General features: G+C 40.0%; 1 protein-coding gene across 1 annotated transcript in view; it reads left to right on the forward strand.

The window, feature by feature from the left end:
* Positions 1-2,533: 2,533 nt before the first annotated feature.
* gpat2 (glycerol-3-phosphate acyltransferase 2, mitochondrial) overlaps positions 2,534-12,548 on the forward strand; it is a 69,351-nt gene continuing 59,336 nt past the window's right edge. The window contains exon 1 of the mRNA XM_061730252.1: positions 2,534-2,611. Within this exon, the coding sequence (XP_061586236.1) occupies positions 2,534-2,611 (78 nt within the window). The remainder of the gene's footprint in view (positions 2,612-12,548) is intronic.

A 12,548-nucleotide genomic window follows, 5' to 3' on the forward strand; every position in this document is an offset into this window, starting at 1 on the left:
TGGTGTAGGCCTGGGCGATATATCGAGATTTTAATATATATCGATATATTTTCAAACGCGATATGGTACGAGACAATATCGTTTATATCGATTTAAAAAAAAAAAAAAAAAAAAAAAATTACATTTTTTTTTATGATTTTGATATAGCTTATTTTGTGACAAATTGACTTGAATGTTTTATTTGAGATTTGCATAAATGTTTTGTTATTTGCACAACTGTCAACCTCAGTGGAAAAGTCTGCCTGTTACTGTCTACATTGTATTAATTGCACAGTGTATTTTAATTTAATTGTTATGCAGGAAAGGGATATTTGTTTTATTTTATTCAAGAAGCATTTTTATTCTATATATGCAGGCAGTTTATTTTTATTTCATTTGTTTTATACATTTTGATATTGTGCAGACCTCTGTTAATAAAGGAACCTGTGTGACATTTGGCACGAGGCTTTGTATTAAAACTGACTGTTTTTTTAAGGGTTTGCCTCAGAAAAAAATGAAGCTAACAGAGATGCTATGCTATAATGCTTTGGGGGAAACCCCAATTATGGCACAGAAAAAATATCGATATATATCGAGTATCGCCATTCAGCTAGAAAATATCGAGATATGACTTTTGGTCCATATCGCCCAGCCCTAGTATGGTGGTATTTGTATCACCTGAAATGTCAGAAAGAGCTGTTAAAACATGTACATATGAACAAAATCACCGGTTGGGCATTATAAAAGCTTGTTTATATCCACTTGCCTATACTGTCTGTGTCCCTATGAACTTCCTAAGTGCACATCAGACTGACATTTCTAGACATTTTTTTCTTATATAGAGTACATCTTTTGTAGCTTGGCAACTATCATACCTCCAAAATTACATATATTTTTTAAGACATTCTGGAAACAGAATAACTTGTACCAAACGAAAGCTTATCACTCCTTCCTTAGTGCACTGTCAAACTTTCACTTTCAAAATGAGCATGTTGTCGTTTTTTAATGCGAATACCAGTTGTATGGCTGTTTTCCATTGGCTGGGCCGGTGACAACATGATTCATAAATAGTTGTCATCCTCAATAGTGGACATGGCCAATTAGTCTATGGTAAAATTTGACCAATCAAGACAATCCCCATGTTTTATTGAAATCCCCAAATAAAGATAAAGTATTTTATAGTTTCTGATCCAAGGTAAGAATACAGTTACAGCACGTTTTTAAGAACAGAAATATGAAACGGCATGCTACTTTAAGAGCATCATTAGCTGTATGAACTTAGTGCTTTGTGGTTAGCACTGTTGCCTCACAGCAAGGACGTTCCTGGTGTGACTCATGCATCTTTCTGTGTGGAATTGGCTATTCCAAAATTGTCCAGAGTTGATTGTACGTGTGTGTGGTTGTCAATATGTGCAATGGACTGGTGACGTGTCAAGGGTAGGCTCCTGCCTGTCACCTGAAGAGAGCTGGGAGACGCGCCAGCAGATCTCCATGACCCTGAATAGGAATAAGCAATTTCTATTTTTTGGTTTGAATTTGTTGGAGTAATCTCCATATGCAGCCAAAACACTGGCCCACCTGGGTGGAGGAGAGGTGGGTTTATACTTTAAGTATCTTTACAGTGAGTTTGACAACTAAGACAAAAAGTTAGGATTCTTTAAAGCTCTGTCATGGGTGCTGTGATTTATACCACTGTTTCAGTGAGAGAGAGAGAGAGAGAGAGCGCAAGAGAGAGAAAGAGAGTCTTTATTCATGATGTACTAGAGAGACCACCAGAAGGGTGTGATAAATTAAGTGTCAAGTTGTTCGCATGATGAGTCTACAACACCAGAAGCCTCAAAATGAGCTCTGTCTTTCTCTTCTTTTTCTCCTGTTTTTATCATCCCGATAGCCTTTATCGTTTTTCTTTGTATCTTTCTTTATATATATATATAGTGATGTGAGTACCTCAAGTCTCTGGATGTTGTAGGGCTGACTGGCTTGACACGCCTCTGCATTGAGGGGGGGGAGAGGGCAAAGTGGAGGGGTCCCCGAACCGGGGTGGTGGTCCTTCTTTTTAAAACGGGGGACCGGAAAATGTGTTTCAACTATAGCCTCTTGTTCCTTGGACTGCTTTTGCCTTGACTCTTCTCTCTCACTCTAATCTTCAGTTGTGCTCTGAGTCTCACCTTCATTTGACAGAGGTGGTCACCTGACATTTTTATATGCTGTAGAAACCCTGGCACAGACAATCCAAGAGGACCTCTTAATTAAAGACAACAAAATAACCTCAAGTTCGGCTCAGGCAAGGTAGAAATGGCAGCTGAAGCTAGGACAAGAGGTTTCTTGATGTTATTTGGTCTTATTGTGAATCATATCATACCGTACCAACTTTATTCATAAAATGTTTAAAACAACCACAGCTAAAAAAAAAGTGCTGCACATGGGCGAATACTAATAACTATAAGAGACTTAAAAAGTCTCAGAGATTGAAAGCCAAAAAATATAAATGGGTTTTAAGACTAGTCTTAAAGTGGACAGTGAAGGGGCTTCCCGAATGTAGGATATTCCACACATGGGGAGCAGCAATAGAGACAGCCCTGTCCCCTCTGAGCGTCCTCCTAGATCTCGTTACCTGCGAGTGACCGAGAAGGTGAGTAGGTCTGAAGAAGCTCATAGAGGTAAGATGGTGCAAGATCATTTAAGCATTTACAACAAATGCAAGAATTTTGAAATGAACACTATAAAACGCTGGCAGCCAGTGGAGTGAAGACAGGACAGGTGATGTGCTCTCTTTTAGAGTACCAGTTAAGAATCGTGCAGCAGCGCTCTGAACCAGCTGCAGATGAGAGAGAAAAGACTGACTCACTCCAATGTTCTTTGTGTGGCTGTGATTATAACATGAAAATATATTATTTATGCCATAATGCCTTACCCAAAGATGTGTAACTATAACAAAAGTAGATGCCGTATATCTGGAGACACACACATATCAGAGAGGACACAAATCTATGGTCTGCAAGCAGCTTGTCAGTGTGACCCAAAAACAAATGGGTCTCTTGACTAATGACAAGGTGTGATACTGTTCCAATACTTCATCTAGTATAGACAAGACTAGTAAGAACAGGCAAGTCGGCCAGCTTGTAAATTCTGTTTTGTAAATTTATTTTCAATTTTTTCTCTGTCCAGTTTTAAATTGCAACTGGCCTGCAAGAGACTCACAGCTGTGTTTGAAATAAGATGCAAGCAGAAACTGGAGTGGTGGTCTGATATTTGTATCACACCACCATCTGATAAAATCATCAATCTTCAGGTTCAGGTTAGCAAGACAAGAAAAATGATGCCAGCATCGTGGAACAAACTGGTTTTCTGCAATAATTTAGCATAAAATGTCAGTGTTTCCCCTACCATTATATTGGCCTGGCGGGGCCGCCAGGCCAACGAGACCCCCCGCCAGGCCTAAAAAAAAAAAAAAAAAAAAAAAGAAAAAATCAATGATTACGTTTAGGAGCCTCTGCGCAGCGCTGTTCTGCAACGGGAGTCAACCTGCTTCGTTGCCTAGTAACGCTGCTGAGAACGCGGGCATATTATTATGGGATGTATAGAGTTTGTAGCTAGTCAAAAAAAAAAGAAAATATATCGCGGGCGACAGACAACATGATATAAAGAAATGTTTCTGCCAGGTCCGTGTGTTTGTGTTTGCATGAGACGCTGCAGGGAAGCATGAAGGAAAACACAGCCCGACGACGCACCATGCGTCCGCGGGGTCCTAGTGCCAGCCATGTATGAGCGTCAAGGCTGATTTATGGTTCTGCGGTACAACAACGGTGTAAGGTACGCGGCGACACGCACCGTACGTGTGAGTCGCCTTGTACCCTACGCCGTAGGCTCTGCGTTGGTGTACCGCGGACCATAAATCAGCCTTTACCGTCGCTGACACCGGTCCGACTGGTGACCCAGTAAAAAACAACACATTTAAACATCTGGCTGGGATCCCTAATGGCTTAATAACCATAAATACAGCCCTTGGTTGTACCACAGTCCCCATGGTACATTTCCAATTTGTTGTTTAGCTTACATTTTTGTTCTGATTGAGCTTTTTTTGGTAAGCAATAATGATGAAAATAACACAGACAATAGATTGTCTTTCCACTAGAACCACTAAAGGTTTTTTTTTCCCCAGTCAAATGCATGTACCGTAACTCTGTTATAAAAAAACGGGTAAAACAAATATACAATGTTTAAATAATTTATAACTGATATAATCTCAATTGTGAATAGGGATGTTTTGTCACATATGCCGTCAGCACAAGCAGCCGTTAAAAGATGATCATCCCAGAGGGTTTTCATAGAGATCCCTCTGAAATATCTAGAAAAGATGTGCTCAATGCCCGTATGGGTCAGACTTTTCAGGCCCATGACACTTTGGTTAAAGGTTAGATTAAATGTAATTATTTCATTGAAGTGATATCATTCAGCAATATAGGCCTACAATGATTTTTAATGTAAAACTTTGTTATATTGCTACATGTCCAATATGCCGTCCCACGCACCTCGTCTGTTTAGGATTTTTTCGGTGGGTACCACCGGGCCTGAAAAAAATTCTAGGGGAAACACTGAATGTGATATATGCCTCATATAAATTTAAATAATTGGCAAAAACACAATGTGCTTAAACTGATTACACACAAACGATAACAGGCAGATGGATGGATAGATTCTTTGTCATTGCACATTTCTGTACATAAATACTATAGCAGTTGGATAAAAGGGAATCTATTGAAAAAATAAGTGTGAATCGAATTTTAGACTTGTTATATTGGCTATTTGTAATTGATGAGGTCATACAACTTGAGTCAAGTTTTGCAGGATAAATAGATAGCAGGAATGGGATTAAGTCGGTTCAAATTAAATCTCGAAAATACTGCAGGTTAGTTGTGGAATTAAGTGGTAAATTCAGACCACCCATTAAAGGGGACCTATTATGAAAAACAAGTTTTTTCTTGTTTTAACATATATAAAGTGGTCTCCCCTCACCCTGCCAGCAGAGGGGAGATAGGGTACGTGTCGATTTAACGCAGAACCGTGGACACGCTTTGATACGCAGCCGCTGCTCTTCTCCCCAGAGCGACGCTTTGTCTCCTCCCCTCCTACACGTCATTCAAGCAGCCAATCAGCGCAGAGCCTCATTATCATACCCCCCCCCCTAGGAAAGAAGCACAGAAAAAGGCTTTAGAAGCGGTAAAACTAAAGACATGGCCCACAGGCTGAATTTCTGATTTATGTAGAAAAAACAAGCTTTAGATTGTTTTTAAGACATTCAAGGCCTGTTTAAAATATACATTAAATGCCATAATATGTCCCCTTTAACTGTTAATTTTACAGGAAAACGTAAATGAACACTTGGTGGTAATAGTTGATTGAATCTCCTGTGGCAGCACTGCCTATATAAACTAAACCTTAGTTATGAAGACATTTATATTTATAGAATTAAATCTCATTAAGAATCATTGCAAACACCTGTGTGGGAGGTTTGTACATCCCATGAAGAAAGTAAATACTATTCAGGTAAGTCGAGGCTATTCTTGAATTTTTGTAGAAATAAAGAAATAGTGAGTCTTCAAAAAAATAAAAAAAAAGGAAAATAAAGAAACATATTTTTTGTTTGTTCAGTTGCCCATCTTTGCAAAAAGTGAATTTTCTAACAGCTTCACCCCAAGAGTAGAAGGATAAAATACAGAAATTGGGGAAAAAAGAAGGGAGATACATTCTTGCATCAGTTCATCATCAGTTAGAAATATTACCGTATTTTCGCGACCATTCGGCGCACCGTGTGGAAAGGCGCACCCTCATTTTTGTGTGTCATTTTTAGATTTAAAACATACATATGGCGCACCGACCCAAAAGGCGCAGTCTACAGAGCAGAGCTGCACACACGCGTGCCGCAAAACACGCCGGCCGGAAAACACACACACCCGCTGCAGAACGCACACACATGCAGAACGCACACACAAGCACACAAGCGCTTATTTAAAAAATAGAGCAGGAGCAAAACCTCTGTTTCTGCATTAAAGAGCTCCACTAATTCAGCTGCGCCAGTCCGAATTTCCTCGGTGTCAGACACTTTCTGCACAACAGTAAATAAACTTTTCATACCCCGTTGTGCGGATCCTCCACCGCGCAGAGCCCGTCTCTCCCCAGCGGGGTGGAGCAGCGCGCGTCACAGCGGCTTTAACCGGGAATGTGACCTGTTCGGACCGGCTGGGACCGAAGCCACCCACCTGTATGGGAGCAGGGGCTCCCGGGGAAAGACCAGCGGCATTTCGGCCGGATCTGCCCCGGGGATGGTGCGCCCTGGCCCGGCAAACCCGCGGCGGGAGCCTGGCGGCTCCTGAGCGCATCCTCTGCATCTTGGTTACCGGAGATCAAACCGACAGATTTGCCTGAAAATCTCGCAGGGTGAAGTTGTTCCGACCTGGGACAGACCCCTGAATAAATAAAGGTAAGAAAATAAACGTTTCATACCCCGTTGTGCTGCGTTGTGCTGCGGATCCCGACCGCGGCGGTCCCGGGTCCCGCGTCCCGGGTCCCGCGTCCCGGGTCCCGCTCCGCGCTGGTCCCGGGTCCGCTCCCCGTCTGCTCCCCCGCGCTGGACCCGCTCACACACGCGCTGTCGGGGAGCCGGTACCGGGGTTTGTATCCGACAGGAGCTCCAGTCCGAATTTCCAGACCTGTCTCAGCCACCTGATCATCATCATCCCTTCATCCAGCCCCCCCTTTCCATTCGTCCTTATAATGACTCCGGCTGGAAACGTCTTATGCAAAGTTTTTCTTTTAAAAATCACCATAGGTTTCTGTCCATCAGCTGCGCCAGTCAAGCGCTACATAAATGAGAATCTGTGTGTGTCGCCGCGAATACACACCCGCGCATGTCGGGGTCCGGTACCGGGTTTGTAACCGACAGATTTGGCTGCAAATTTCGGAGGGTGAAGCTGATCAGACCTGAGACAGACCCCAGAAATCTCTGCTCGCAAAGCAGCCGGGAACCAGGTCGATTGGACCGCTTGGGGAACCAGGAAGTCGGGTTGCAGCAGCGCCCATCACCGCGCTGCTCCAGCCGCTGCTTTAACCGGGGAAAGTCACCGGTTCCGACATGCAAAACACGCGCGCGCTGCAGAACAAGTGTGCTTATTTAAATAGAGCGGGAGCAAAACTTAGTTTGATTGTATTTTATTTCACTTTACACATCAAGCAAATCCTTAAAAGTTTTCATCTTCTGTTTCGCATTAAACAGCTCAGTGGATGGTCTCATTCAGCTTCACCCGCCCCCTTCTCCCTTTACCGTTCTCATGGCCGGCCTTACATTACCGTAATTCAGGTAATAGACACGGCGCACCGTTTCTTAAGGCGCCCGGCACATTTAAAAAAAAAAAAAAAAAAAAAAAGTTGCGCCTTATGGTCGCGAAAATACGGTAATCACTAAAAGTTGGAAATGATTACAGAAGTATGGCTTATTTGAAAGGATTGTACTGAGAAAGCCTCTTCTCACATGCTTCTGGAACAGTCTATTGTAAACAGACATGACCAACATGGAGATATTTGGGAGGAGATTCAAGAGATCCCGTCAGCAAATGCCCTGCAAACCTCAATGAACTGAATCAAATTTGTGAAGTAGGGAGAATTTCTTCACGTTATTAACACATGTGGAGCTTAGCTGTGGGCACAGGATAAAAATCCATTCGTTTGAATGATACAATGATGATAAACCTGGGGTATCCCAATACAACTTCTACACAGGAACCACTGGGAAGCCATCACTTATTTAAAGAGGCTTATAGTTCTGTAAATCCTTGAAACTCTTTTTTTTTTTTTTTTTTTTTTTAACTTTTGAAGTTAACATAACCAAAAGAAGAAGTTTAATTATCTCTAATCTTCTTATACTTCTGACAGCATGTTTTATTTCAGAAAAAGCAAAGCTGCCCAATGTATTACTGTCTTCATGTCAAAGGTAAAACCATTTGAAGAGTATCCGCTTGCAAACAGCTTATAATTTGGCTTGAGGAATACTAATTAAACAGTACTATAAGTAAGGTTAAACTGTGTCAAGTTTAACTCCCTTTTGTGTTAATTTCCTTGAAACTTGAGAGGACTAATTTCTAAAGATTTGCACTCTGCATTAGAATTTTATTTGGTTAAATGGATTTTATGAATATGAAAATCCCAGTGAGCATGACCTGAGGTCGGATAAAGTTTGCTTTCAAAAATGAATGTTGTGTGCAGATTTAGAAAATAAAGACATTTTACGTGACGGGCTAGCTTCTGCACTCTAGAATACCATAATTACAATGCATTTCTCTTAAGGGTTTGAAGCATATGCAGAAGAGAGGAATTCATGAAAATGTCAGCATAATAAAGCAGCCTTTATACCTACAACTAGTATGTTAAAGGTATTTGAACTGTTTAAATCAGTACCTGTCATTCATTTTCTATCATTAAATATAATTTCCATTTAGTAAAAAAAGAAACACAGAACTCTTAGGCTGTCTCTCAGTACAATTAATAATGCAAGTCATTACTTTGATTGAGATAAAATGAATGTTCTCTGTGAGGTCTTGAATAACAGTTCAAATGTCAATATCACCAAAAGTGCTGGGCAGCTTGAGTGATGACATCTAGGTTATTTGACAGTACTGCACGTCTTTAACCATAATGACAATAAAAAAAGAAGAAAACTGCCTTGTGATGAATCTGGAATTTAGCTATGGATACCATAGTAATTTAGTTTTATTTATGTTTATATACGAGACTGTAAATATGTTTATTAATGCTATAAAGCTGCACATCTTAACATGGGGTTCAAGTGAAAATGACTAATTCTTAGAGCCAGCCCCTAATGGTCAATTAAACTACTGCGTATTTTAGAACTTGCAGGTTACACTTGAAAAGCAAAATCGTATATTTGCCATGTTGAATAGAAGCATATTCTTGAGGATTAGGTTGTTTTGTTTTTTTTGTCATCCATACATCTTATCCGTACATCTATCCATCATATATACATATTTTCTATTCCTGCTTTATCCTTCGCAGGGTCACAGGGGTCTGCTGGAGCCTATCCCAGCTCATTACAGGAGAGAGGCAGGGGTTCACCTTGGACAGTCCATCGCAGGGCCACATAGATATACAGACATGCACACTCACACCTACGGGCAATTTATCAATTAACCTCCTACGCATGTTTTTGGACCGTGGGAGGAAGCCGGAGTACCTGGAGGGAACCCACGCAAGCGCGGGGAGAACAAGCAAGCGGGGAGTCGAACCTTCTAACAGTGCTAACTAAGCCGCCCTGTTTAAACTCATATTTATGAATATTTTCTTTTATATTTGTTATATAAACCAACTGATTTGAAGTAAAATGTGGCACTTGTACTCCACATTTTCATGTTTATTTAATCTTAGTTGGTTTTCTTTTATACTTATTATATAAGCTAAAAAAATACTTTTCTATTTGTTTCTTGTTTTGACTCAACATAAAGGAAGTGCTTGAGAAGTGAAAGCTGTTTGCTTTTCCAAATATAGTAATAATAAAGTAGTGGTGCATTCTCTATCTCTGCCGTCGATAAAATCACATGGATGAGAAACAACGTTTATCATTATGCAACCGGTTCGTGACTACACACAAACACACACACGGATCCATGTGACACACACTCGTTCAGCTCTTAGTGATTACAAGCACCTGACTTTTAGATTTATTCACGTTTGCCCCATCTGTACATGCAGAATGTGTTAAAGTGTGTGCATGGGTCCCTGAGGCTTTATACTTCAGAAAACCCTGTTCCCACACTGTTCTAATGAAAGATTAGTAGCTGTCAGCTGAGCTCTGTGACTTCACATTCTCACACATTTGGCGTAGTGGTTGTGTCGCTTTGTACAAGTGAATTAGGAGACAAGATGTTTGCCTCTTTCTGTCCTTCTTTTCTGTTATTAACTGTTAGGAAGACTTTTCATGAGAATATATTAAATACTAAAAATGAAAATAACTTGAAAGACTGTGGGATCACGTATGTCTATTCTGTTTTTTTAGTTTTTTTTACCAATAATCAGTTCCCTGTCCTCCATCTTTCTTGAATAGCTTTTCATATAAGCTTAAAGTTTAGTAGTTTATAATGCCCACAGACATGAACATAATTTCTGGCCCTATCAAAGTCCTATTAAGATCCACAAGATCCCCATCTGCTGCTGTAAACCTTGTTTGTATTAGAACATAAATATCTGGGCTCGTCATCATTTGCAGTGTTCAGTATCGGTCTCATATTTATTCAGCTTATCAGCTACAACAAATGTTTTTTGTTTCTTTTATGTTTCTTCTCCTTTTACACTAAATTGTGTTGTAATTGGAAACGATGTGGTTACTCTTACAAAAGATTGGCTGGTCAGGTCATAAACTATGTTAAAGAGCTGTAATTCAATCAAATTGACCTTATTGACAGGGGCACATTATGTACATTTATGAACCAAAACATTGAAAGAGAAACTGTATGCCCCTTTTGCAAGTTAACACAAGTTCCTGTGGTTCTCAAAACATTGAAGAAAGACTGTTTAAGTTTCCCCCTCCCTATTTTCTTAATTGACATTGTGACATAATACAAAAAAAAAATCAACCCCTCTTGTCATCGATGTGACATCAAAGGATTGAGACCAAAACGACTTTATGAATCAGGCTGTAAATATGTTTACTACTTCTATGAAGTCGGACTTTTCAACATGGCAGTCAGTGGAGATTGACTCAGTTTTGGAGTCATCCTCCAGTGGCCAGTCAAGGAACTGCAATATATCTTATTTCTGCGTTGCTCGGGGGTCATGCTCAGGTCCTCTGGAAAGCACCTACAGACAACTTCTGTTGTAATAGACGCTATATAAAATTGAATTTAATAAAAAAATGTAATGGGATTCAACACACACTTGGATGGTTTGTGCTTGGCTAAAGTCATCTGTTATGTACAGATGTTTAAACACATGGTTAACTTTGTCTCTGTGGTATCTCCCTATGCATGTCTCAGATTTTTTATCAATGGACAATGAAATTATTTTTGTTTGGGATAAAAAGAGTTGCATAATATACAAAACAAATTAAAAATTAAACAAAAGACTTTGAAATTCCTTTTTCTAAAGGACAGCAATGCAGCATGGTTTAAAGTTGAACTCTGGGTGAGGTCATCTGTCAAATATGTTTATCTTGGATCATCTCTGATACAAAGAGATGAGTTCGGATGCAACAAATCCTCTTCTGATCTAAAGGTTACTTCAAACAGTATGTTATCTATTCTCTCCAGTGCAGAACAAAAAGTAATTATGTTCTTAAATATCATTTTCTAAGATCTCTGATCTAGTCTGTATCTCCTTTATGCTGCAAAACAGCTCTGATCAGATAGATAGGATCTAAAGAGGGATCACACTTCTCAGCACCCCTGATAAGGTCTTTGGATGGCAGTGTGGTTTCTGTCCTGGCCATGGAACGGTGGACCAGCTCTGCACCCTCAGTGGGTCCTGGAGGGGACAGTCTGCCCAACCAGTCTACATATGCTTTGTGGCCTTGGAGGAGCCAGTGAACCATGTCCCGCAGGGACTCCTGTGGGAGTATGGCGGGTTGCAATCCCTTATAAGGACTTTCCGGTCCCTGTACATCCGGTATCAGACCTTGTTCACTCAATCTAATGTCAATCGACATAACATGAAGGATGGCCTTTCTTTCTAACTAGATCAGTATTTATACAGCCCATAGATAAAAACAACATGCAATGATTTGCAAATCTCATTACCAGGGGTGCACACAAGCTGGGACTCGAGGGCTAGTCTACTGCATGTTTTAGATGTTTGCCTGTCTTCAACACACCTGATTCTAATCACTGGTCGTTATCAACATGTCATCAAGGTTTACACAACTCTGTTGGTGACCAGAGGTGGGTAGTTACATTTACTCCGTTACATTTACTTGAGTAAGTTTTGGGAAATTTTGTCCTTTTAGGAGTAGTAGTTTTGAATCACTATACTTTTTACTTTTACTTGAGTAGATTTGTGAAGAAGAAACTGTTATTCTTACTCCGCTACATTAGACTGCATTGAGCTCATTACTTTTCTTTTATCCCTTTTATCCGCGTACGCGTCAATCTCATGACATCACTGAGTGATTCTTTGGGAAAAATGTTTGAGTCTGTGTATATGTGACAAAAACACACACACACACACACACACACACACACAGAGTTTATATGAGTTCATGGACTTGTTCTAGTTCTGCCTGGTTAAAAAAGAAAAGTACAAAGGCTCTAAATTTTGTGCTACTTGTGCTTAATTTATTTTTTCATTCTGTTATTATTTTATTTATTTTATTTTTATTATTAAAGTACTTTAATTTATTTATTTCCCTGAAGATGATTATTTGTGCGTGTGTACTTTTGTCTGTTTGAATGGTTGTTAAAAAAATAAATCAGACGTTACTCAACAGTTACTCAGTACTTGAGTAGTTTTTTCACCAAGTACTTTTTTTACTTTTACTCAAGTAATTATTTGGATGACTACTTTTTACTTCT

The sequence above is a fragment of the Cololabis saira genome, chromosome 9 (assembly GCF_033807715.1).
Source record: "Cololabis saira isolate AMF1-May2022 chromosome 9, fColSai1.1, whole genome shotgun sequence".
Classification (NCBI taxonomy): domain Eukaryota; kingdom Metazoa; phylum Chordata; class Actinopteri; order Beloniformes; family Belonidae; genus Cololabis; species Cololabis saira.